The following is a 26890-nucleotide window of genomic DNA, read 5'->3' on the forward strand; positions in this document are numbered from 1 at the left end:
CACTGAGCCCGGGAAGTTGGAACCTTCGCTGCCTTCCCCTGTCACACACCAGCACTGCTCAGAGCCCAGGAGAGAAGGAGCTGAGCAGGGGTCTTAGAAAGGAAGGAGGGCAGGAGGTGCTGGACTGGGCTCAGTGGTGGCTCTGCTGGCCCAGGGCAGGTGGAGGGCATGGGGGAAAGACAGGTGCACAGAAACCTGGGCGCCATTGTTTTTTAGAAAGAAAACCCACCAGTGTGGAAGAAGCTTCCATAACCTGTCCTGGGCCGAGGATAGATGAGCCTGCATGGTAAGTGCCGTGGTTCTGGGTCCTAGAGGTAGGGACAGTGTGGCCTGTTTGCCACCATCTCCTGTCCTGGGGTCGGCCTGCTCTGGGCTGAGGCGCCCTCCCCACCTGCCCTTGGGGGTGACCTTCAAGGTGCCCAGGGACGCACAGAGGCCCAGGCACTGCTGAGGGCAGGTGCAGGAGAGGCTGGGCCAGGCATGGCTGCCTTTCCTCCGGTCACCTTTCCCGGCCAGGACCACACAGCACGTGATAGAAGTGTGACGGTGATGCTGTTTAGACCTCCCTGGTCCCTCAGCCATGGCGAGGATGGCACCATCCGCCGTGAGGGCCACTCACTGCCTGAGCTGCAGCCCTTGCTGAGGCTGGCATTGCAGTGACTGGAAGGAGAATTCAGGACCCACCTGCCCTCCCTCTGGGAGCTCCAGATGCTGGGACTCTAGAGAGGGTGGCCCTGGGCTGCAGCACCCTGGCTGGTGCTCACCATCTGCCGCATCTCTGTGCACAGGAAGCTCTCTGTTGACCTCAGCCTGAACAATGGCACCAGCTTCATTGGGGACAAATTCAAAATCAGCAGCACCAACTGTGTGAACCCCATGGTAGGACTGCACTCCCCGACTCTGGTGAGCCCTGAAGTGGACACAATCCACCTGGGGAAGTCAAGGCAGGGGGTCTCAGCAATACAGACAGCAACTGAGCACACAGACCCTGGGCCCCACCTGGGTTCTCCCTCAGCCACTCGGGGAGGAGGAAGCTTCTGCCTGGAGCCTATCCAAAGGTCCAAGGCACCCAGCCCTGGCACATGGGTGTTATAGGCACAGGAATCTGGAGTCCCACCAGCTGGGGTAGGAGTTTGTGTCACTGAATCAGTGCCCCAGATACAGTGATGGCCCAAAGCCACTCAGGAGCCCAGGCTGAAGCCTGCATGGTGACAGCCCTGTCATCTGCAGTGTACTCTGCCCCTTCCTGCCCTCCTCCTGCCTCAGCTCCCATTAGCCCCCTGCCTGCTCTGTCACCCACAGAGCTTTCCTCCCTCTTGGGCTTGGGGATGCTGTCCAGGTGTGTCAGCTCAGCACAGTCAGACACCCTGGGAGGGAAGATGCTGCTCCAACAAGGGGCTTCTTCCAGCCCTGTCACCAGCCCTCAGGCAGGGCCAAGGGTGGGAGGACCTCCCTGGAGGAAGAGGGCTGTTCCCCACTGCCACCCAGGTCCAGGCTCAGCCCGTGGGGACCCACAGAGTGATCGCCCCCATGTGTCTGCTTTGGCCGATCCTTGCACAGCCACACACAGGGTAGCATCTGATCTCAGGGCCCACCTGTTACAGCTGTGTGGGGACAGCACAGACAGGAGAGAGAGCAGGTGCAGACCTGGGATCTGCCAGCCCACAGCCAGCACTGCCCCTTCTGTGCTCTCAGCCCTGTCCCCTGTGCATCCTCCCCGACCTAGCCCTTGACTCAGGGGAGGCCAGCCAGGCAGCCTGTGAACCTTCACTGTGACAACCACGGACACCCCTTACTTCACCCGTGTGCATGGGGCCTGAGCTGGGCTCCCCCAAACTCTCTGAGCCCCTGAGTGCATGGGCAGGAGGTGGCTCCCACCCCTGTGCACAGGGGCTCACTGAGGCTCGGGGAGGGTGAGGTGAGCCCATGATCCAGAACTGGGAGGTGGGCAGCAAGGCCTGAGGGGCCCCAGTTTCCTGTCCTCCCTGGGATCCCCAGCAGCCCGGCCTCCCCAACATGGCACCTGTAGCTCTTTGTGTCCTCAGGATGAGCTGTGCTGGCCCCGAGGCGAGCAGTGAGGCTGGGGTCACATGGGGCTCCTGGGCCTTCTTGTCTGGGCTCAGTGCAGAGCTTTGAGTGGGGCAGAGTTGCAGCCTGCAGCCTGAGGGTCAGGGCCGGCCCCTGCTCCATGATGTCCCTCATGCCTGGCACTGTGTGGAGGAGGAGGGGAAGATGGGAAGCCAGGTGGGCATTCAGGAAGAAGCCCCCTAGCCATGCCCAGTGCCAGCCCTTCATGCTATTGGCCTCATCCTTTTCCAAAGAGTCACCCTGTGTCAGGAGGAGGGTTCCAAATCAAGCCCTACCTGAAATTCCTGCCAGCCCTGCTGCTGATCCCACTGCTGCTGTGCTGTTGCTGGGGACTGTGGTGGAGGAAGGTAAGGGTTTCTGCTATCCGGCACTGCACACACCTTCCTGCCAAGGGACAGGGACATGTGGCAGCCCGTGATCCAGCTGTGGACCATCTCCATCTGCTCCAAGGTTATCCTGTGACTCAGGGTCACAACCCTAGTTCTAGGCAGGCTCCCTTAGGCCTCGTTTCCAGAAGAGAGACCACTCCAGGGGCCCTCATCAGAAAGTCTGCAGGCCCTAGGAGGATGCATATCCAGGAGCCACTGTGTGGGGAAGGGGACAGGGTACCCATGGAGCACTGATGGCCTAGATGCAGGGTGGTGCTGATCAGGGAGGACTGGCTGGGGCAGCTGTGCCTTGAATCCCACGGGACCTACCTACATGTCTCCACACCATACACACTGCCCCTGTCACTGAGCAGAGTGTGAGGCCTGAGCTGGGCTGGGCGGAAGAGGATGGAGCAGCTGCCATCCACCCACGGGGAGCTCAGAGCAGCCTCTGCTCAGCCACAAGGGAAATGTCACCAGTGCCTGGGTGCGGCCAGGGCCTGGGCACAGCAGAGCCTGGGGTGCAGGGCATGTGGAGCACTGGGCAACTAGGTGGAAGGAGGCATCCAGAACTGGAGGAGGGAGTAGAGAGCAGGCCTGAAGGGGCTGATGTCCAGCCCGGAACAGGTGCCTGGCTCTGGCCAGGATGGAGCCAGCAGGCATGGTAGGGTGCACTTGGCAAGGGTCAGCAGGGAGGGCTGAGGACAGCCAGGTTCCCAGAGGGAGGAAGAGGCCGGAGTGCGCTGTGGTGCAGGGTGGGTTGGGGGTGACAGTGCCTTGGCCCACCACAGAGGGAGGGGTGGGTCAGGTGGGCTTCTGGGCACAGTGCCACAGAGACAGGGTGCCCAACACGCACCCCAAACCTGTGTCCTACTTGCTGCTTCAGACCAGGGTCCCCTAGGCTGCAGGGCTCAGGCAGAGCCCACCCACCCCAGCAGCCCGGGCTGTGTCTGTCTTCCATTCCAGCACCGCCAGGAGCCACCACCACCTCCACCTGAGCCTGAAACGGTTAGTGGAGGTCTGAGTCCAGACGTCTTCACACACCCAGGACTGTGCTGTCCTTCCAAAGGGGCACCAGGCAGTCTGTGCCTAGGTTCTCCCACCCCTCTGGGCAAAGGAAATGGGACATGAGGTCAAGGAGAGGGCAGGAGACTCAATGACGTCCCCAGACAGCACCCCCAGGCTCTAGCACCTCCTGATCCTAGGCACAAGTCTTCCGCACAAGGCATTTGGGGAACTCTCAGTGAAACCATAGCAACCCTTACACTCTCAGCCCATGCTGTGTTTCTTTATGTTCCAGCTCAAGCCACCACCCGCGCCCAGGCCACAAATGGTGAGTCCTGCTTTGTGTCCTGATGCTGGCACAGATCCATGCAGGGTAGCAACCATCAAATGAGGCAACCAGGAAGCCTGTGCCCAAATCTTCCACCCACCTGTGTGAAGGAGAGGGGACAGAGGGTCAAGGAGGGAATAACAGGAGACTCAGTGACATCCCCAGACAGCACCCCCAGGCCCCAACACCTGCTGGTCCTGACCTTTGTCACAGACAGAGCACCTTGGGGACCTGCTTCAGCAGCCACCGTCCCTACTGCCCTGATGGGCTATTCAGCCCCAAAGGTGTTTCTGGGATCTGAACACTCAGGGTTTTGGGAAAGGAGAGCTGGCTCTGTGTCCACCCTGGCTGTGTTGGGCTCCCTCGGATTCAACTTCATCTCTGCCTCCTGCAGGGCCAGGGCTGGGCTGGGCCCAGCCTTGTGGACACAGGGCTGAGGGTGGAGAGGTCTGGGGGCTGAGCTGTGAGGCTCTCCCCAGGAGAGCACAGGGATGGGGCGGGGGCAGCCTGGGGCTCAGCTGAGTGGGACCGGAAGTGCTAAGTGGCTGGGCCAGGGGACCCGGCAGGGGGTACCAGGAAACAGGGTGCTGCCTGGGACCTGTGCTTGCAGCACTGTGGCCTGGGGAGGTGGCATCTGCAAGGCCAGGGCGAGGGGGAGGGGATAGTCACCTGCCAGTGACCCGATCCCTGCACAGCCCCTTGCCAGTCTTCGGCCAGCCAGGGGGACCTCAGGAGACCAAGGCTCTGCCCTGGGATTGTGGGCAGTCGGGGCAGAGCCAGATGTGGGAAGCAGGGGAGTTTGGCTGTTCTTCCACACAGGGCCCTCCCCTCACTGTGGGTGCTGCTTACTGTCCTTTCTGTCACCCCGAAACCTTAGCTGACCCCACATGCAGGTGCCAGGTCAAGGTCCCCATGTCTCTGCTCCCCAGGGCCTTCAGACAGCTCTTTTTCACTTCTAGGAGCCAGAAGGGGAGAGATTGCTTCCTTCTGCTCCCCCACCATACACTCCTTCTCAGCAGCCACCCCCACCTCCTCCTCCTCCTCCTATAAACACGAGGCCCACTGTGATCGTCCACCGCTGCGGGTGCAGGAAGGCCAGAACCATAAAGGTGAGAAGGCCTAGGGTGGGGGCCGTGACCCTGATGGTCACTCTGGGGACAGGAGCTCTGGGCCCTGAGCCTGGGAGGGCACGTGGCTCTGTGGCACTGTGGTTCTTGGTGCCAGTGGACAGCCAGAAACCTGGCCATGTCTATGCTATGCTGCTTCCTGAGTGCCACATTTGTGTTTCAGGGAAATCTGGGTTCCTCCTCCAACTGTGGCTACCCAAGCTGCCACCAAATGCCACGGACATGGTGTCAGCCCAGAACGGTGAGTGGAACATTGGAAAGCTCTCTATGGGTAGCATGACCCCTGCTTTGTTTCTGGGATGTGGCTCAGGGCTGAGCCAGGCACATGCTGAGGGGGCCCCCCCAGGATACAGGACATGGAGCTCATAGCTTCCCAGATGGTGTCTTGATGTGGCACCCATGCCAACCCTTGACTGGTGAGTTGGGCCAGGAAGACAGGTGGACCAGGCTATCCAGCACAGACCCATTTACCAGATGTGCCATTGCCTGGCAACCATGGGGAGAAGCCACATCATTAGGATTGTTTCCTTGGAATGTCCTGCCCCTGAGGGCTGGTAATCACCACATCCTCCTTCGGGCCAGCCCAGGACTGTCCCTGTGTTCCCTTGTAATCCTCCCACAAAGTGCAGTAGCCAATTATTTTTTCCCAGTTTACCCAGGGGACAGAAGCCCAGAGAGTCTTCATGACAAAGCCTCGGAGGGAGAAATCAGAACTTGAATTTGAGCCTGACTCCCTCTTCCCCACTGCCCAGATCCCTGCTGGGTCAGCCTCAGGACTGTCCTGCTCAGGCCCGTCCTGCTCAGGCCCAAGTCCCTAAACCTCTAGATGCTCCTGGGCCACAGCCCAGCCCTCTGCACAAACAGGGCTGGGGACAGGAGGATGTTTGGTGCCTTGCTCCCTGAATCAGGCAACTCCGTCTCAGTGGCTGGGCACATGGAATATCTAGAAGGTCCGTGTTGGCTGGACGCCCTGGTGCTGCTCAGGAAAAGCAGCTAGGCACCCAGGCCCAGGGACTCCAGTAGGGCTGCTTGGTGTGGAGGCTGTGGCTTCTCCAGCAGGGGGCTCTGGTCTCTCTCTGATGGGGTTCTCAGGCCTGCCCTGCTTGCCTGCATGCCCATTCTCCACATTACTTCTTGTGGGGCTCCCATTATCACAGCCCAAGTGGCCCTTGTATTCCATTCCTGTCCTATGCACTGGACTGGGGTGACATCCAGTGTCCACTGGAGAGGGAGGACAGAGCAAGGGGCAGAGGTGTGAAAATGCCTTCCCCCAAGCAGAGGAAAGCAGCAGACCAGGTAGTGGATGCTGGAAAGAAGCTCAGAGGGTGAGGCTCAGGACCTGAGGGCAGCCCTGTCACAAAGGCTTGGAGGCAGGCTTCCAGTGATTGTAGAGAACTCTAACAGCTGCCCAGCTGTGCCAGGCCCCCTCCACTACTGTTTCGGCAGGTTCACCCTGCAATCCTATGGCGAGGAGCCCTGTGTCACTGGTGGCCATGCAGAGGCCCATAGGGTGACAGGAAGTTTCCCAAGGGCACCCAGATAGTCAGGGCCAGCATCCAGGGCTATGTTCAATCAATGGAGCTCTTTCTGGAACCCAGGGAAGCTCATACTACTTAGACCTGGCCTTCCTTCTGGCTTCTGTGCCACCATCTAATTTGACCTCATCCATTCCTACTGTAGTCCTAGAGGCCCTCCTGAGTGTCTGATAAGGTTTTGGCCAGGCACCCAAGTCCAAGGTGTGTCTCCTGTGCACTGTGCCCTGAGAGAGCTCTGCAGAGTACACAGGGCCCTGACACCAGCCTTGCCTACTTGGCAAGCTCAGCTAGGTTCCCACTTGCTGGGATGAGCCTGGGGCTACATCATCGGGGGTGCCCCTCTGGCTGAGCACCAGAGGATCCTATCTCGTGGGAACCCACTGGTGGCCAGCTTAGGTAACTTCACCACCCCAGCAACTTGATCCCAGGTACAGGGTAGCACCATCAACCAGGTGTCCTTCCCAGGACAGGTGTTGCTGGCCCTCTCTCCCCGCAAGTCACCTGTGTGCCCCACACCCCTCTTCCTGAAGCTGTGCTCAGAGTCTTGCCCATAGGACTGGCAGGGGGCTCTCCAAACTCCTCCTCCTCCTCCTGGTGTCAGGTGGTAGCTGACCTGGGCATGAAAACAAGCTCCACAGGTAATGAGCCTGTTCATATGAACCTGGCCTAGAATTTATAGGAGCTGCTACCCCATGTCACCAGACAGGGTCCAAGGCAGTCCCCAGAGCTGAATAAGGAACCTAACTCACACGGTCCTGATCTGTAGGTTCACTGACTGCCATCCCAAAAAATAATAATTTTCAAGACTCATCAGTAAGAGACACAGGAAAGGTTTATTAGATAGAAATTAAAGGGAATACACTCAAAGAAATAGAGATCAGGCCCAAGGGAGAGAGGCATATTATTTCTGGAAGCCGGAAACTGCTTCTCTTGGAGGGAGATGGAGACGTCAGGAAAAGGTGGCCCACACCCCAGAAGGATGCTGGTCCATATTACAGGTATGAGCCCAGGCTTTGGTTTTGGTTTTGGTTTTTTTTTTTTAATTTTAGGATGGATAATGTAAGCATTCTTTGATTCCTATCAACCTGTTCCTTTATCTTAGGTTCAGGTTTCTACTCCACTTTCTCAGTTAAGCCAATTTATGGACTTGCAGTTTTCCTGAGGAATTTTGGGTGTGGTGGGTCTGGAAGGAAAGGGGCCTAAAATTAATCAAGACAAGGCTGATCTGGACATCTTGGGTGATTCATTGTCATGGCAGCCCCCGAGGGATTGCAGCTGCCTTTTATATAGACTCTGTTCTGAGTGCTTCCCACAAATGGGTGCTTTTAATTAAACCAACAACTATGGTTGCAGGGAAGCTAGAGTCTGCAAAGTGGAGTAAGTTGCCCATAGCCACGTAGCCAGGAGACCACAGGGCCTGCCTCCAGCAGCTCAGCTCCAGGGACCCCTTCTGTTATACAAGGTGGTCACCACAGTGCATATTGCAGCCATGGAAACTGAGCCTCTGATGTTTAGTGATGGTTTCAGAATGCAGGATTATCACTGTGCCGTGAAATGACCCAGGGGAAGCAATGTCCCCAGCATCATACTGTCAGGGTGAGATCCATGAAAATATCCAGAAAGTACATCTTTCTGCCCAAAATGGGCTACCTACAAAACACTTGTGAATATTTGTATCTTGGTTTTCATACTACTTGCTGACTTCCTAACTTTGAACATACCTGTTATTTGCTGGGAAACCGTTGTTCTGGGTAGCAGTCACAGCGTAGTGACAGATGGGCCACAGAATGCATTCAGGAGCAAGGGGCACCTGCATTCTTCTCCTTCTAACCTTGACGTGGGAGGAACTAGGCCAAGGGACACTGTGATAAAGCCAAGTGGTGGCGCTCCATTGCCCAGGAATTCTAACCTAACTGTCCTGCAAGCCAAAGTCTCAGGTCCCAGGTATAGGTTTGCCATGGCAGCTGGCAGTCCTCTGACCCCACCCACCTACACACACACACACACACACACACACACACACACACACACACACACCTCTATGAAATAATCAGGAAATACAGAAACAGAGCTCCCAGCACTGGAAGAAAAAGCCATCTGTCAAATTCTTGCCGATAACCTTGGGAAATGTCCCTTCACTGTGAAGTAGTTGAGTGATGTAAGAAATAACTGTTTGCTGGCTCAGACCTCTGCATTTGGTAGACAGGCTGACCGGAAAGGGGAACCTCCCCCTCCCCTTGCAATTACACAGACTCTGGGCCTCTGCAGCCCACTGGAGGCAGGCCCCGTGGTGTGGTGTCCCCGACCCATCTCCATGCATGTTCCTGCAGCTCCAGCCCCCTCCCTTGCACTCGTGCTCTTGAGGGGTAAGCGCTAGGCCTGGGATGATTGCACATGTTCGAGAGTAAATAAGCAGAAAATCTGGAAATAAGCAAAACAGATTCCATTCTGTTCCTAGAAACAATAAAAACCCAAATGCCTATGCAACAGAAATATACCCACTTGTGATGAAAAGACATCACAAAGCCTTACTCATTGCTGTAAGAGAAGATTTGAAAATATAAAAGCCTGAACCATAGTGTCATATTTTCCCAGAGCAATTCATGAGCATCATACTACTTTAGTGAAAATTGTAATGAAATATTTTAAGGAATTTGATCAAAATGATTCTAAAGTTCACTCAAAATAGTAAAGAGTCTAGAACCTTTAAGGAATTTTCAAAAGGGAAAAATAGTGAAGGAAACTTTGCCTTATCCTATATCATCAAGACCTTAAGCTCCAACAATTAAAATAATGGTCCCATCAAACAATAGCCCCAAATCAACCAAGCACCACCTGGAATAAATATGTTTTGCAGTTACAGCACTTGCCCAAGGCGATCAAACTGGGAATGCGGGCATACTCAGATGGACTTATGTATGTTTACTGCTTGTTTAATGATTTTGTAAAAACTTTTTTGGGTACCGGGGATCAAACTCAGGAGCGTGCACTTGTGGGGCAGGCTGTGGAACCACTGAGCTAAATCCTCAGGCCCAATTTTGTAAAATTTGACAAGCTATTGGGAAAAAGTACAAACTGAAGCTTCATTTCATGACATAATAGAATAAATCCCAAGTGGTTTCAAATGTTAAATAGGTAAAAAGTATTACTGCTAAGAAGTACAATAAAATGCAAGTAAATTATGTCAGCATAGAGATCTAGGCAAGCATTAAAGCAGTGGGAAGAACTCACAAAGGAAAACAGTCATGGGGTTAACTGTCCCCATTAATTCAGCAAAGATTATTCCACATCAGGTGCTGAGGACATACAGTGAAGCAGAAGAAAGTTCCACCATCATGATGGGCTTACATTTTCTTTGGGGAATGTCAGGGGAGAACACATATGGTCCAGAGAATTGGAAGTCGCTGATATGCCAGCAAATGTCTGGCTGGCCAGAAAAGACACTGACATTTACACTGAAAACGAGTTGGTAAGAGTAAGTCAGTGAAGTGAAAATCAGAGGAACTCCTTCCAAGCAGAAGAAACAACCAGTACAAATGCCCTGGGGCAGGTTGGACTTCATGAAGCGAAAGGCAAGAATCAAACACTGTCTTTGTTATCCAAGTCAAGCTGTTCTCAACAACAGTTATCATCACACTTATGTGGAGGGGGGAGACAGACATACAGCAGCCATGTGGGTGTGAGTGTTGACAGGAACAAGCTTTGCTGAAGCAGTGGTCTTGTGTCTGGACTCACAGATAAAAGCTCTCTGTTGGGCCAGGAGTTTGGCTCAGTGGTTCTCCCACTTGCCTTGTAAGTGCAGGGTCCTGAGTTTGATCCCCAGTACCAAAAATAAATAAATAAATAAAAGCTGTCTGTTGACAAATGAATAGGCAAATGAATAAATGGATGGATGATGAGCATGCCCAGTCAGACATGCTCCTGCAAGTAGACTTACAGTCCTTTCTGACATAAGGAGGCTTTTCCTATCTGATGTACATGAAGGGACAGGAATCTATTCTGTGAACAACTGCAGTGAATGAAGAGGAGCCCCTGTGGCAGTTTCAAGGGTGACCACAGCAGAACCTGGCTCAGCCACATTGGATTGCTTAACCTCTCTGAGCTCTACCTTTTCCATCTCACAAAAGGGGATAAAAAGAAACTCCTGCAGTTATAAAGAAAGCTGGACCACACCATGGCAGACAGAAGGGACAGCCAGGTGCACCAGTAAAGCCACATGACCAGGAGTTCTCCAGGTCCTGTCTCTAGATTCAATCCAGGCCCACTGGTCATCGCCTGCACCTGGCAGCAGATGCCCTCTTCAGCATCAGGATGGACAGGCAGCTTGGGCTCCTTGGCTGTTGGGGACATCAGGAATGGAGACACCTGCCTGGGAATGTGAACCCCAGGAGAATCCCAGAGTTCCTCTTCCTCTTTCTGAGCTACTGTTTCCCTTTTGCACGTTTCAAGGTGAAGCCCCACAGTAGGGGGCGCTGAGACACAAGGTGCTCCATGTGATTTCTTCTGGCACTTTTCCTGGTCCTCTTTCCATGTGTGGGAGAGGGTGAGAACACAGCAGACAAACTCAGAACTGGGATGGGGGAGGAGACAGGGCAGAGGACAGATTCCCCATCTGTAGCACTTGCCCAGCCAGGAGCTATTGCCTGCCAATGCCAGTGTCTATTCAGATTTTTGAACCCCAGAGTTGTTTGTGAAGAGTAGATCTGTGGTATAATTTGCCAATCAGTGGAAAGGTGTGCATGGGAAGGTACCATAATAAAGCCAGTTAGAGTCCCCCAAAAGGAAGTTTTTTGCATGCTTTGGAATTCTGGGATCCTATTTTGTCTCTTGTGAATCTTTCAAGAACATAGGAAAGTCCTTCAAGCCCCATCAATTAATTTTAATGGTTTGAGCACATTGTTTTGCTCTGATGAGTGCACCTGACTCAAATTCATTTGTGGTTTGTTGGATGACTTTTGTCCTAGTTTGTCTAGCCTGTGACCAATTTTCCCTAGTTGCATGGAAATTGTTTTGAGACTGGCAGATGTCATAATAGTACTCTTGCCTATCTGTGACCTATTTGTCCTTACAAAGGAGATTTTTTTCTTTAGAAATCAGAGTCCCTTGTTTCCTTGGAGATCAAGTGCCTTGTTGGCTTTTAAGCGGCCATACCATTTTCAGCATTTAGATGTTCATTTCTGCTCTTGAAAAAAGTTCAGAAACAAGCAGGGAGTAAAGGAGCCAAATTACTTATAGATACATATAAAAAATGAAATCAAAATAGGAGAATTAACAAAACTTTTAAACTAAGTGTACAGATAAAATGAAATATGTAATCAAGCATGGAAAATCAAGAGTGAATTCACCAGAAAAGACCTGCGGTCCTTACAGACAGAATGTGAGTTCTTAGAAACCAGAAAGACACCTATCCTTATACCAGAAAAGGCTCACAGAAAAGTTATAGTCCCAAGACTAATGGTAAGGTTCTTTAATTAAGGTACCCTTATGCAAAATAGGTCCCAAATAAATTCAATGGGAACTCCCAGGCAAAATGAAAGGGGCCCCACCTAAGAGAAGATGCACTGGGGCAGAAAGGTAAGCATAGAGAGGGGGAAACACAGGGGTCAAGGTGGGCACTGCACCTGGTCCCCAGAGTCACTGATGTCTTCTGCAGGTGATCTCTTCTCACATCCCACTTCTGACACCAAACATACCACACTAAATAACCATGAGAGACTCTCCAGTGATGATGAGTTTATTGGGGTGATGCAGAGCATGGCAGTGGGAACATGCACAGCAGGAGAAACCATGGGCTTATTAAAAGGGCTAAGCAGAGGGGAACTTGAAAGGCAAAACAACAACTATGTAGTTATTTTGAACCAAGACTCCCTGGCTGCAAGGATTCATAAAAGGGTATTACAGGATCAATAACAAAGGTGGCCTTGGCTGTACAGTTAATGTATAGATGTCTTTGTAGCAGTATTTTTCAGCATAAGGGATTTAAAAAGGGAAGAGCCTTCAGCATCTGGGCCTACTGGTTGCTGTGAATCTGTGTATTTGTAAACCCACTGATTTGAAAGCTTTGTGGTGGCCTTGGTTCAAAGTTGTGGTCCTGGCAGAGACTTTTGCAATTGTGCTTCTCCAACAACCATCCATGAGTTGCCCTTCTTCATAAACTCTCAGCTTTATCTACTTTAATTTTCATTTTTATTAGTACTTGACCCAAGTGACTCCATCTTGATTGTGGTTGGATTTGATTCACAGCATCGACAAGGAAGGCCCACACTGCCCATCCCGATGGGCCCAGACTTCATCCCCTTCAGCTGGCACCTGCAGCCTCTGGCCTAACTCCCACTGGCATCTTGGTGATCTCCCTCTCCTCTTCCTTTCAGGGGAGGTACACCAACAGCACCCTGATCAGTCCCCACTGTGAGCAGGCCTCCCGTGACCAGAAGATCTGCCGCCAACCCAGCAGGAAGTCCAACCACCTTACACAGCCACCATGTATGCCAAGCATCTGCCTTCCACAGAGCAGGAAGTGTGTCTCCATGCCACAGATACCTTGCAGCCCACGGATGCACCTATCTCCCAGCCAGGAGAATGTCCCACTCAGTCTCTGCACACAGTGTCACCACCTCCCAGCCAGACGATCCAAGTGTCCTCCCAGAATCCTGCCGCTGCTCTCACCCCTCACCCAGAAATCCGCAGAATCCCCTGGTCACTCCCATTTCCACTGCCCAATCTCTAATGGCACAAAAACCTGTGATTAAGAGATCTCTGTTTCTGACCTGAACATAATGTATTCTGTCTTGGTTTATTGTCAAAAGGTATTGGGTTTTGTTGCTCATCAATAAGAGTCTGTCATCTGGGAGATGCTCCGGTCTGAAACATATCTGTGCTACACCTGCCAGGACCCACACCATCACAAGCCCAGGTGATTCCAGCAGATGCCCTGCATTTCACCAGAGAAGAAAGTGTGATCCTCACAGTGCTGTGTAGCACATGGCATCCTACCGCCCAGCACATGCACCACTGTTTTTGTGACCAACCACCTAGGACCAGGGCACACAGGCATGGGAACCCAACAAGGGGCCCTGAGGACCTCCGGAGGGTTCCCAGGGGCCGGGTCCAGGCTGCCCAGTTGTCCCTAATCCATCCTGAGAATTAATTAAATGGCAGCTCCCATCTGCCCCCTTCTCCCTGCAGGCTGCCTTCAGCTTTGCAGGTGAATTTCTGTAAAGTTCGCACAAGTAGAAAAAGGCCAGACTTTGGACTTGACTCAGCATGGATTTAACAGGATGGCCAGTGATGACCATGCTGCCCCCACCTTTTCAAAGTGACAGGGATCGCTGGAGTGGCTGTGTCTCACATGTAGGGGCCATTCACAGGCTTTCTCTAGGTCCCATAACTTTGACCTTTCATTCATTCCAGGAACTGTTGTTCCTTGTCCCTTCCTCCACTTCTCTGTCCCGCATTATCCTGAGCTGCCACAGCCTGGGCTCCACACCTTGGTCTCACCTGCTGCCAGGATGGGACCTGGGTGGTGCCCACCCTTCTCAGCCTCTCTTCCATCTGCAGCTGGTTATGAGAGGCTTCCAGGGAAACAGAGTCACCATCCAGGCAATGGAGAAGGGAGCTACGATCCAGGGATGGACTTGGTGGTCCAGCCTGAGCCCCTTGGGAAACTCAGACCCAGAGCAGCTGGGAGAACAAGCAGCAACGCCCCCCCCAACCAGGGCACAGCCAGACAGTCCTACTGGAATCTGAGGCCAAACTTGGTCAATTTTTTGTTGCAGTTTCTATAAGTCGTGTGCATACAGAGATTTTTTTAAACAAAGACATGAACATCCTCAGTGTCCTGCTAGACAGGGAGAGGTGTTTAAGTTAAGGGCTCCTAGCCAGGCTGAAAGGTACAGAAGGGACAGTCACAGGTGCCGTGCTTGTGGGGAGGGATGGACACCCTCCCAGGAGTGCAGTGACTGGCTCTAGACTGCCTTCACCTTGTCACTTCACAGGTTCTAGGTCACCAGGGTACTGCATCCTCTGTTGGTCACTCAAGGACTCCAACATACCAGGGGGCTGTTCCACCCAGGAAGCTTCTTCTGAGATGGCTTCCAGGCCACCAGAGAAAGGTGGCAGGCTGGGCTTTTTACACCCACATCCAGGCATCCTGCAGGGAGCTCAAACATGACATGTAGACACAGAGAAGGCTGTCATGGAATCCAGGTGTGGCCCAAGAAGGAGGAGTCAGTGTGGCTTTGTGGGGAGCTTCTTGTCTGTCATGGCTCCCATCACTGAGGGCAACAACCATGGGGTTGTAGATCCCTTGATGAGTCCCTTCACCTGGGTCATTTGAGCTCAAGAAATACACACTGGAGGCAGATTGGCATGTAGGGTGTATGAGCCAGCTCTCTCATACCTGGGACAAAATACCTGACACACACAACTGGCTCACAGTTTTGATGAGTTCAGTTCATGGTCAGCTGGCTCCAAGGCAAAAACAGCATGGTGGAAGGGTATGGAAGAGAAAAGCTGCTCATATCCTAGCAGCCAGGTAAAAGAAAGAAGGAGGGCAGCTGGGTGGTGACCAGGCCCAGGGACCCAGCCTCACCATAGCCACCAGGACTGAAGGCACAAGCAGGCTGGAAAAATATTCCCAAATCTCTAAATTGTAAGTCTTTCAGATGAATGACAAAACTTGCAAACACATCACAGACCACATGGGAATGTGCCCCAGCTTATGAGCATGTGTTTCCTCCTGCCAGCTGGGGAGTTGCCATGGGAACATTTCAGAAACCCTGCCATTGGACTGTCCTGGCTACACGGAAGCAGGGCCCGAGAGGAGATGGAACGACAGAATAGGTGGCTGTGGTTCACTGGTCTGTGGTCAGAAGGGCAGACAGGTCTCAGTGGCCAGACACTGCAAAGCCCCCAGGAGCACTCTTGGCCTTCTCCTTAAGGTCCTCCTGCTCTATGGCCATGTAGCTCCTGAACTTGGTGTCTTCCCTCTCCCTGCCTCTGTGTCCCTCTCCTGTGGTTTTTACCTTGTCTATGCACCTGGCTGCCACTGCCCACCTCCAGTCCCTGTTTGCCTGTCCTCTGCCCAGATGACCTGCAGAAGCTGACTGGCTGCTCCCCAGGGCCACTGATGGGGAAAAGATCCTGGGTCAAATATCTGTGCTGTTCAGCTTTGCCTCAGGATAATGAAATACCTGAGATGCCTGACTTACTGCTCACAACATGAACCACAAAAACAAAATGAGACAGGAAGGGGCTGGGGTCTCACAGTCCCCTCCAGGGCACCCCCAAAGACCAAAGATGCTGGGCCTAAACCCCAGGGCCTCCCGCATGCTAGACAAGTGCTCTGCCACTGAGCCATACCTCCAGCCCAACACATGGGCTGCTGAAGGGCATTTCAGACCTAAACCAAGTCAGGATCCACACTTGGTCTGACCACAGAGTCACTTCACACAAACGTGGCTACTGTGGGCCGAGCATGAGGCTTAGGGAAATTTGAGGATGTGGCCATGGGCTGGACAGGTGCCACCGCAGTTGTCTTCTACATGCTAAGGGTCTGCCACCTGTGTCCCATCAGCGGCCCTGCCACCCACATCCTTCATGCCTGCTCCTTTCTGTCACCACCTCCCCTCCTGCTGTCCCACAGGAAGCTGAGCTGTGTGGCAAGCAAAGTTCCTTAGTTCCACTCTTCCCACCCCGGCCCCTGCTTCCCCCCACAGGCCTCCTCTCCTGCCTGCAGTCCCCGTCCTACAACCAGCCTGTGCCCCCTGGGACGAGAGGACTGGCCCTGGGCAATGAAGGGACGAGGGAGCTCCATCCCTTCTGTACAAGAACTTGAGGTCTGGGCTGCTAGCAGCAAACCTGTGCGTTGGTTTGTGAGGGCTCTGCTGTAACAGATCATCATGGACCAAGAGGCTTAAAAATCAAAATGTGTTTTCTCACAACTCTGGAGGCTGGAAATCCAAAATCAAGGTATATTTGCTTTCCATTCCTGTAACAAAATAGCTGAAATCATCAACTTGAAGAGAAAACGGGTTTGTTTTGCTTTACAGCTTTGCTGGCTTCAGTCCATGGCTGGGAAGCCCAGTTGCTTTAGGGGCTAAGGCGAGGCTACACCTCACGGTGGGGAAAGTGTGGCAGAGCAAGCTCTCCACTATGGTGTCTGGGGAGGTGGAGAGAGAGCAAGCAGAAGGCCCAGGGTCCCCGTCCCCTTCAAGGACATGTCCTCAGTGGCCTGCAACCTCTCCTGAGCCCTGTCTCATAAGTTTCCCCAATTCCCGACAGTGCCAAGCCGAGGACTAAGGCTTCCACACATGGGCCTTGGGCCATCCCAACTCCTAGTTCTGGTATAAGGTGCAGGCAGGGTCTGGAGGCTCTGAGTCTCCAGGAAGCTTGGCTGCAGGTGGCTGCCTTCCCACCATCTCTGCCCATGGTCTTCCCTCTGCCTCTTTCTGTGTCCCCGTCTCTTCTCATGAGGACCCCAGCCATCTCACACAGGGCCCACCCTTTTGGCCTCGTTTAACTTAATTCATCTCTAAATTCTGAGACACAGGCTTAGGACTTTGATACAAGGATCCAGCAGGACACGTTCAGTGCATACCAGTCTTTATCGGTGACATGGTCAGAAGCTCCTCTGCTGATGGGGTCCTGGGGCACACGCAAAGCCACGGTCTCTCATGGACTCCATGGTCACAGGGAAGGGGGTGCCACAGCCAGGACCCCTCTTGCTGAGGTGAGGACAGGGTGAGGTTATGGACACCCTGCCTGACACACACAGTGAGCAGCCGCTGCCACAGGGTGGGCTCTGGCATTTGATACCAGCTTAGGACCCAGCAGCTCAGCAGCTGGCAAGTTGGTTACAGGACCTCCTCTCACCATGAGGAGCTAGGGCAGCACGGGCCAGAGTCCTGGCCATTCTCTGGACCATGGCCCTGGGCTTGAGGTCCTTGTGCAGGTTCCGGGACTCTAAGGACATCCAGGCCAGAAAGCCAGAGGTTCAGCTCAGGAGCCCAACGTTGACTTGGGCGTCAAGCTCAGGGGTACAATTCCTGTGACCAGAAATTCTGGTCCTTCCTTCCTTTTTTCTGGCTCACTGTGCATGGGCAGGGCATCCTAGGAAAGAAGCTCTGGCCCAAATGCTCACCATTTTTCCCCTTTTTATATTCTATCTAGGCTACCTGGTTTAGGGTAGCCAAACCAATCAGTGGACTGATGCAGTAATCACACACCCTTAATCCTAGCACCCGTAATCCTAGCATTGTACCATGAATCAATCATATACTCTAGATCCAGCTGCCTCTATAAAAGCCCCATCTAAAACTGCATGAGGCTTGGGAGGGGGCATCTAAACATAATAAGAGGTTTAGTTTGGCTCATGGTTTCAGAGGGTTAGGTCCATGGCTGGCTGGCACCAAGGCAGGAACATCAGGGCAGAAGGGTGTGGCAAAACAAAGCTGCTCACTTCATGATAGTGAAGAAGCAGAGCACAAGAGGAGAGCACCAGTGAGAGATAGTCTTCAAAGGCCCACACCCAGGGACTAGCTGCAACTAGTCCCATCTCCTAATTTCACATTCAGCTTCGGGCATTAGTGGGTTAATCCAGGCCAGTTGACAGCACATCATAGGTTATATGCATTGGAAATATGGTCTGTTTGAGGACTACTTTCATTTTAACGATGTCATTTAAAGTTCTAAATTTTGATGGAATCTCATTTATCAATTTTTTTCTTTTATACATCATGTTTTTTTGTATCCTAGGTAGTTCTTGCCTACCCTGAATTCATAAATATTTTCCCTTATAATTTCTTCTTAAAGTTTTATAGTTTTAGTCTTTCATATTTAGGTTCGTAGATCCTTTCAAGTTATTTTTATGTATGGAAATAAAGGGTTGAGGTTAATTTTTATATATGGATACCAGGTGTTCTAGAGCCATTTGCTGAAAACACTATCTTTTTCCTCTGCTCTTGAATTGAGTTTACATTCTACAAAATGTTAATGTTAAATAATCTTCAAAACTCAGTGGACCATATATGTGTGGTTCTATTTCTAGATTCTCTGTTTTATTCCAGTGATCTATATGCCTTTCCTTAGACCAACATTGCCTTGATTACTGTAGCTTTAGAGGAAGTCTTAAAATTAGGTACTAAATGTCTTTCAACACTATTTTTTTTCTTATTCTTTTTACTTTTCTGGGTCCTTTGTACTCCTACATAACTTTTAAATTTCAATAGCCAATTCTTCATTTATAGCAAGTATATACAGACCTGAAGTTTTATATATACCTTGTGTTTTCTAATCCTGCTAAATTCAAATACAAGTTCTATGGGCTCCTAGAGATTTCTTAATATTTTCTCTGTAGATGATCATTTCATCTACATATAAAGATTTTGCTTCTACCTTGCCAATCCTATCCTAATTGTGTCATTTTACTGCCAGACTATTTTGGTTTGGGCTTGTGTTTCAAAGTTTAATGGACAGATGAAGAGTAGGCATATCTGCCCTTGTTCCCCACCTTAGGGACTAAGCATTATATCTTCTCAATTCATATAAGGTGTTTTTGCTGGAAGTATGGAGTACATGTCTTTGATCTGTTGAGAAGTTTCTGTTCTACTTCTAGTCTCCTGATAGCTTTTACCATGAACAGCTGTAGAATTTAGTCCAATACTTTTTCTCCAACTAGTGACAGTATCATATGGCTTTTTCCTTTCCACTGTTAAAATGATGACTTTTGGGAGTGGATCTTCCAATGCTGAACCAACATTGCCATCCCTATAACAAAACCACTAGCTACATCCTGCCAGATCTGACTTCTTATAGTTCCTTCTGTTAAACAAATTTTTATCTATGTTCATACTTTTTTCTCCTATTATCTTTATCCAGTTTTAGGATTAGCACAATGTTGAGTTCCTAAAATGAGGGGAGACATGTTCTTTCTTTTTTCTGCTTTAAATGTTTGATATAATTTATCAGTTAAAATGTACATGAGCCTGTTGTTGTCATATAGGTAGGTTTTCAAGCTAGGAATATACTTTCTTTAATAGGTGCTATTCAAATTTTATATTCCCTCCAGAGTTAGTTTCATTAATTTGTCTTCCAAGGTACTTCTTAGAAGTTGTCCAATTTATTTCAAAACAGATTTTTGTAATATGCTTTCTATATCCTTTTAAAATCTGTAAAATCTGTGGTAATGTCTCCTAGATCTTGATATTGTAACTTTATAAATGTATAATTGATATTGTGTAACAGGAAAAAAGGTCTAAAGGAACAGGGGAAGTGGGAGGGGTAGGGGAAAGGAAAGAAGAGAAAAAATATGAAAAAAGAAAAAAAATGGAAGCTAAGTCTTTGCAAATAGGGAAGGGTGGAGGGGGTGAAGGGAGGGCAGAGGAAGGGGAAAAAATAAGAACCAAGATACTCATGTAATGGTACAAGATCCCAATGATGAATGTAACTGTATTTTATACCTAAAATGTACCAATAAAGTTAATGGGGAGAAAAAAGACTAACTAGCACAGATGCCTTGATATGTTTCAATCTTGCATGTGCTGATACAGACAGTTATTTCTATGTGTTGTCATACAGCATAGGTACATTCTCCCCAAGGTTTTTTTCCTGCACAGTTTGAAGTCTATTTACATCTCCTCTGAGCTACAGTCTGGGGCTGATTTTTCTGCAGAGTTATAAAGTGAGGTGTAGCTGGTCCCTGGTGTGTAACTCTCTCACACATGAGGGTCTTGGGCCTGGGTTCACCTCAGCTAGGGAGACCCTTGAACTTCAAATGTCCCTGACAATTTGGGAAGGGCTTAGATGATATTCAGCTCTGCTTCTCTTCTGAGCATTTCCCTGTGCTTTGACAGAGTCTGCCCTTCTTGCTAGAGACACTGAGCACTGATACCTAATGGCCCCTGCTCAGGTCTCCTTTCCCACCTTCACCAGGAAGAAGCTGTAGCACTGCTGGGAGGAGTGGCAGAGACCAGAAGCAGGGAGGATGGTGGGTCCCCACACATGTTCTGTGTCCCCTCTGGCAGATCTCTGTTGGTGTCTCTTCCAGCATGGCAGCCTCTCTTGTGTCCCCGGATGAGTAGTACCCTGGAGTGGATGGAGGCCAACTGCCTGTATCTCCACAGCCTGTCCCATAGGCTGACTGGCAGCCCCATTTAGGATGAGGTTCAGACGGGGTCCAGGGACCTTGGCCCCTTCAAGGTTGGCAGGAGAGAGGAGCCCTGGCAGAATGACAAGGGCAGGTGAGGAAGGGCAGCAGAGACATGAGTCATCAGCTGTGTCCTCTCCATCCTCCTCCAACCCTCAGCCCCATACCACAGGGTCCCTTGGCATGGCAGCCGGGAACTGGATACCCATTTTGGGCTTGGGTCAGCCAAATTCTGTTTTACATTAGAAATTCATCTCTCCTCTTCTGGAAGACTGGGCTGTGTCCTCAGAAGGGGAGATGCAGGGAGTGAGGCCATGCTGCCTCCTAGGGAGGAGGAAATGAACAAGAGAGGTCTAGCCTGCCATCTGTGTCCTCATCCTCAGAACTGGGCACTGGGATGGCCCATATGGGACCATGATGAGGGCCTTCCTCTCCCTGCATGGGTGCCAATCCAACCACAGAGCCATTCTTGTCCAGGCCCCACCTGGGAGCAGAAGGTCCCACCTGCTTTAGTATATCCTTACTGCAAACAAGCCCTGTCCACTTAGCCTTCTTCCATAGGTAGCTCAGAGCAGATTATTAGAGAGTAACCCAATCACACTGTGGAGAAACGCCCAAATTCCATTTGCTGGGCAGTTAAGTTCAGAGAAACAACTAAGTAGGAAAGAATTTTCTAGTGTGTGTTATTTTGATCCCCAACCCCTACATGCCCACCCTACACCTCCACAGTGTGCACCCCACAGTCTCTACTTGAACTCACAGAGACCAGCATGGGGACCAGGAGCCCCGAGCATGGGGCAGGGAGGGGTATATGGTCTCAGCTCCGAGCCTGTGGTCTTCTGTTATGGTTCAGTCCTTGCTCTTCTGCTGCCATCCTGCCCTCATCAGAGCCCTGGCCACATGTGCTTTTCCTCTTTGCTACAAATTCTACACATGGGCTCAGGTAGACGCTACCAACTTCCTCCATGGCAGAGGCTTCTTCCCTCTGCCTCTGCTGGAATCTGCCCCAAGGACAAGAAGATCACATTTATCAAGTGTCCACAGTGTCCCAGGAGCTTCTGATGCATGATTCCACATCATGGCCTTTAATCTCCATGACAACCCTGAGACAAATGTCATCTTCACTTACTGGATAAGGAGAGAGGCTCAGGGACACACCCAGTGGTGTGTGGTGCTCAGCTTTCTGTCACTGGGGCAAATCCCTAAGGTAATCAACTTAGAAAAGGAATGGTCTTTGTTGGCTCTCAGCTTCAGAGGCTTTGTCCACAGTTGGTTGGCCAAGTGGCTTTCAAGCCTGTTGTAAGGTGGCACAAGGGATGTGGCTGGGACAAAGCTGCTCACCTCACAGAAGCCAGGCCACAAACAGTGAGACAGGAAGGAGTCAGGGTCCCAGGAGCCCCTTCAAGGACATAGGCCTATGGCCCAACTTCCTTCCTCTAAGTCTTACCTCCTAAACTTTCCAGCCCCTCCCAGTGGTATCACAGCCTGGGGACCAACCCTTTGCCATATGGGCATTTGGGGGACTTCCTAGATCCGAACTAGAACATGATGCTAGAACAGATGGTACACTGGCCAAGGTGGTGGACACTGAGGCTCCAAAGCCACCTGTCTCTCTCTGCCTCACATGGCTGCAGCTCCTCCTTCTCCAGGGCCCCCCAACCCACCATGGTTGTGGACATGTTCATGTGCCTTCTGAAGGGCTGGATCTTGTCCTGTCAGGAGCGGTTATTTATGCCCCTTAGGGATGCACCATACATCGGTCCAAGAAATGGCCTTCTTCCCTGGGTGTCAGTAGAGAGCCCAAGACCTACATAATCCTTTTCTTCTTAGCCTTTCAGCATTTTACCCACCTGAGGGAACCCAGGGTTCTCCACACACTTTCTTCTAAGACTTCACTGGCAAGGTCAAGATGACAAATACAGTAATAGGCAGCCATGAGAATTCCTGGGTCTCAGCCACCTCCACAGATCTAATGACAAGGCCACAAGCACCTATCCTACTGGGAAAAGGTACATCTGAGAACCTTACATGGTGACGACTTTGGAAATAGCCTTGGCTCCTTCAACAACCCCACTTGGAAGCGTATTGTGGTCCTAATGGGAGGCAGGCAGCTGCACTGACCTCCTTGAATCCTCCACTCAGGGAAAAGATAAATTCCCCATAAAGATGGTGGTGAGGTGGCATTAGGAAGGGAAAAATAACTAAATACAGTATATGCTGTGGACACAGATTGGGGTCCTAACAGGGGCCATGGGCCACAGCATATGCCAAGCAGAGGATCCAGTGGGGTGTATATTGGAAAAGAAATGGGTACCAAGGCCTCTGGCACATCCTGAATATCTCCCTTTGTTCCAGGGGCTTCAGTTCACTCAAATTTTTCTAGGAGGTCTCATTCCTATCTTCCAGGAAAAGAAACCCAAGACTCTCCAAGGTAAGGATATATACACAGATACATACTCCATTTATGAACCCAAACAGATCAGAAAGTTATTGAGCAAGTAGAGAAAATCACATTACATGAAATACTTGGAAATATGATCTATTTAAGACATTTTACGTGTGCCAACACCAGCGGGCACGTGATGTGACTGGTTGTGTAAGTGGAGACAATCTTTTGATCTAGTTAGTACATTCCAGTTATCAGAGGGGGATGCAACTGACCAGAAAGCCATGGAATTCTGCACAGAGCTCATGACTTCCAGGAGCTGTGCTGCACAAGCTAGTTTGAGGATTGCTGTCCAGCAGGACCCAGCCCAGACTCCCTCACTGGAGAGCCAACTTCCTCCCTACACACAGCATTTGCCCAAGGCAGGAGAACAGAAGAATACTATTCCAGCAAGACCGATGGAACAGCTTGCACAAAGCACCAACAGAAGTCATGAAAGCACATAATGTGTTCCTAGAGTGGAGCAAAGTGAAGTGCTGGGGGCCTGAGCCATACGGCCACTTGAGGAAGAGCTCAGGGTAGAGTTGGCTGGCAGAAGCGGGGACAGCAGGGGGCACTCTTGAGAGGGGGAGTGAGAAGTAAGAAGATCAGGGAGAGACTGGAAAGAGGGCCACTGAGAATGATTGGAGAGTCACTTACCTGATGCCAAGTTGACACCTGTGTGAGCAGGTAGGCCTGGGAAGACACCAGGCTGCTGTTACAGAATGCCACTGTGGTGAGGAAGGACCGACAGGAAGGGAGGGCCTCACTGCCCTCTAGAGTAACCATTAGCCTCTCCTACACAGCTGTACCATGGCCCACCAGAGTCTGCCCATATGCACAGGAAGATGTGACTGTCCACAGGAAAGGGGAAGCTACCCCTCCATGCTGTGATGCTTCTGTCCCTTCTACTGCCCTGGCTCCTGAAGGACCCTCTACTCCTAGACTCACTTTCCCCACCACAGTGGCAGAGCTGGGGGCTGTGCTGAGACAGGAAGTTGCCATATCTCAGTGTCCCAGCCCTTTCCTGCTTCACCCCACCCTCACCTGGACACTACAATCCCTCCTGCTCACCTGACTCCTTCCTTCCCTGCCCTTTTGCCCCTCTGGGACATTCATGACAGGTCCTTTCTTCCCTCTGCACAGCCGGCTCCACAGTTTAATAGAACTTCAAGGACTGCTGTGTTGTGTGCAGCCGCCAGATAGAAGCAGCAGCCTTTGAGGGCTTCCAGGGCCTGCTGGGCCTTTCTTCTGTGCCAACCCCAGCAGGCATAGTGCTTGGCACCATGGTCGGCTGTGCTGGGAGCAGGAGCCCGGCAACCTGCCAGTGCCTGCCTGTCATCAGAGCCACAGCTAGGGAAACTTTTCAGGGGTGGCAGCCAGGGCATGGGCATTCGCCCCTGCCTCTTCTAAGGCCTAGCCCACCCCATCCCTCAGGCTGGCATGGACCCTCCCCTTCTCTCTAGTTCAGCCCTTTCCCAGAGATGTGCTACTCCTGTATACTCCTCTTGGCCACCAGACATCCAGTCCCCTGCACAGGGCTCAGGGAGATGATCCTATCCCCACCCCTGACCCCAGTCAGTAACTCCCATCAGTACCTGCAGCAGTCCAGCCTGTCCCAGAGCCATGGCCTGAGTCTTCCCAGGTGTAAGTTTCTTACCCTTTCCACCACCTTCATCCTACCTCAGGGATGCCAGGTCTTTCTCAAAGGACCACCCAGGAAATCTTATTTGTTATTTACATCTTAGTGTAAATTAGAGGACTGGTCTTGTTCTCAGAACATTTATTCGTTTGATAAACACCAACCTATCCTCTTTGGTTGAACATGGTGCTGGAACCCCAGGGTAGAGAAGGATGAAGAGGAAGAAGGTGCACATTGGTCCCACCGAGGCTCCTGGAGGAAGGAGTTTCCGTTGCTGCAGCTCTGGGTATGCTCAGGTGGGGGCACAGATGCCTGCAAGAAGCCTAGGCAGGGCCGGAAGGAGGTCAGTTGGAGTTAGCCAGGGAGCACAGACCTGTCCCCTGCCGAAGGAGGAGGCCCAGGGAGATGCGGAGAGCCTGGTCCAACAGGAGTGGACCAAGCTAGGTTTCTTGAGGAATAGCCGATGCCCACCAGCTGGACACAGAGAAGGCACATGCAGGATGGAGGAGACCCCGAGCCCAGGGTGCAGGTGTCCTGGGTGCCACACTGAGCTGTGGCTCCTGTGTAGGGACAGAGGAGGTCATTTAGGGTGGCCCAGGACAGAAGACTCTGGAGACTTCTGGAAGGGCCCAGAGCAGTTGCACCAAGAGTGGGGTGGCGGGGGCCATGTATGGGAAACAGCTGGGCAGCAGGTCCTCTTGGCAGGAAGGCAGACAGGGCAGGGACGAGCCTGATCAGGTGGCCAGGGCCCTGGGCCACCCTCCCCTCTCACCCACCACCTGTCATTTGTGTTTACTCTGTGCCTGCTGAATTGCAACTACCTCTGTTCAGAAAGAGGTGAGGGGTCTTACTGCATCAGTTGTGCCATCTCCACCCACCTGAACTGTCTACCTGAGAACAGGTGCTCACTGCTCACCCTTCCTGAATGGTGGTCTCTGAACCCTGGTCCACTGGCCACCATGTTTGCGCCACCTCGTGGGTCTACCAGTCAGACAGGCCCCTGTCTCAGACTCACCCAGCACGGGCCTCCGAGCCCACCGTTCTCCATGCTCCGATGATATTTCTCAATTTACTGTAACTTCCTTCTCAGAAATCCCATTTGGTCGGCTTCAAAGCTGTAGAAGATTGTTCTTCTCAGGGCAGAGCAGAGATGTTCAAAGTCTGCCTCCCGGGGCCAACCCAAAGATGTTGGCAGCCTTCTACACACACACACACACACACACAACCAGCATCACAATGCCGCTATTGTCCTTGAGCCTCAACACAAAAAATTAAAAATCCTCAAGCATGAAATGATTTTGAAAACTCCTGTGGTCTCTTTGGAGCTGAGATAAAAAAAAACTGAAAATGTCCTCCCCAAGAGGTCACTAGTCAGCTTGGAAGAAGACACTGGAAGGCAAAGGTTTTAGGAGAAGATTTTCAAGGTTTTGAGACCACCTGGAGTCTGTTGGTCCTAAATTCTGGATTCATGAGCCTTAGTGTGGGGAAATCCTGGAGACACATGACCATAGACTGCCATGTCACTGTGAGTGGAGGGCCCCTGCAGATGGGTTAGTGCCCAGGCCAGGTGCTATGGTGGGGATCAGGGAGGCCCTGAAGTGTTGCTGGAGAACAAAGTGGGAGGGGAGGAAGAAATGAGCTGTGCTAGAAAGCCGAGGAAGAGGATCCACGGATGTGGGTGAAGAAGAGAGACAGGAGGAGCAAGAGTTGGCATTGTCTCTGAAAAGGGCCAGCTGGCAGATGCTTCTGTCTTGCTGCTGTTGTATCTACTCAGCTCTGCCATTGTAGCATGAAAGCAACATGCTAATAAATATGTAAATGAATAAGTAAGGCCTAGTTCCAATAAAACTGTATTGACAAAGATAGGCTAAGGGCCAGATTTGCTGCCTTGTTCTGGAGCCTTGCAGGCTTGGATGAGGATTTTCACTTTTATTGTTAACCAGATGGAGGACATTTTAGGTGTTACGCCTAAGAGTGAAGGGCTCGGATTTATGTTTTAGAAGATCATTCTGGGGTTCACTGGAGAAGGGGTTACAGGGCAAGAGGACACGGGGATACCAGCCTGAGCTGTTAAAGTGCTGTGGGAGAGAGAATGGAGATGGATCTATGGTGGGTGTGTGGCAGTGGCTCATGTTGCTCACCTGTGTCCCCAGGGAGGCTACCTGCATCCGTGAGGATTGCACTTCCCACTGCTGTTAAAGTTAGGGGTGACCTTGTAACCAACATTGG

The 26890-nt window shown here is 51.4% G+C and overlaps 1 protein-coding gene across 4 annotated transcripts in view; it reads left to right on the forward strand.

The window, feature by feature from the left end:
- The window catches only part of LOC147820518 (anthrax toxin receptor-like), a 28767-nt gene extending 15211 nt beyond the window's left edge, over positions 1-13556 (forward strand). Inside the window, exons 11-17 of one of the 4 annotated variants that reach the window (XM_087204153.1) lie at positions 217-286; positions 789-903; positions 2322-2435; positions 3757-3789; positions 4749-4898; positions 5080-5157; positions 12823-13555. In XM_087204153.1, the coding sequence (XP_087060279.1) occupies positions 217-286; positions 789-903; positions 2322-2435; positions 3757-3789; positions 4749-4898; positions 5080-5157; positions 12823-13200 (938 nt within the window). In that variant the 3' untranslated portion in view covers positions 13201-13555. Of the gene's footprint in view, positions 1-216; positions 287-788; positions 904-2321; positions 2436-3756; positions 3790-4748; positions 4899-5079; positions 5158-12822 lie in introns of all 4 variants that reach the window. The other 3 variants (XM_087204152.1, XM_087204151.1, XM_087204154.1) reach the window with 3 other exon arrangements.
- The last annotated feature ends 13334 nt before the right edge of the window (positions 13557-26890 follow it).

Source organism: Heterocephalus glaber, unplaced genomic scaffold, assembly GCF_053883595.1.
Source record: "Heterocephalus glaber isolate CG9 unplaced genomic scaffold, H.glaber_assembly_v1.0 deba00001864, whole genome shotgun sequence".
Taxonomy (NCBI): domain Eukaryota; kingdom Metazoa; phylum Chordata; class Mammalia; order Rodentia; family Bathyergidae; genus Heterocephalus; species Heterocephalus glaber.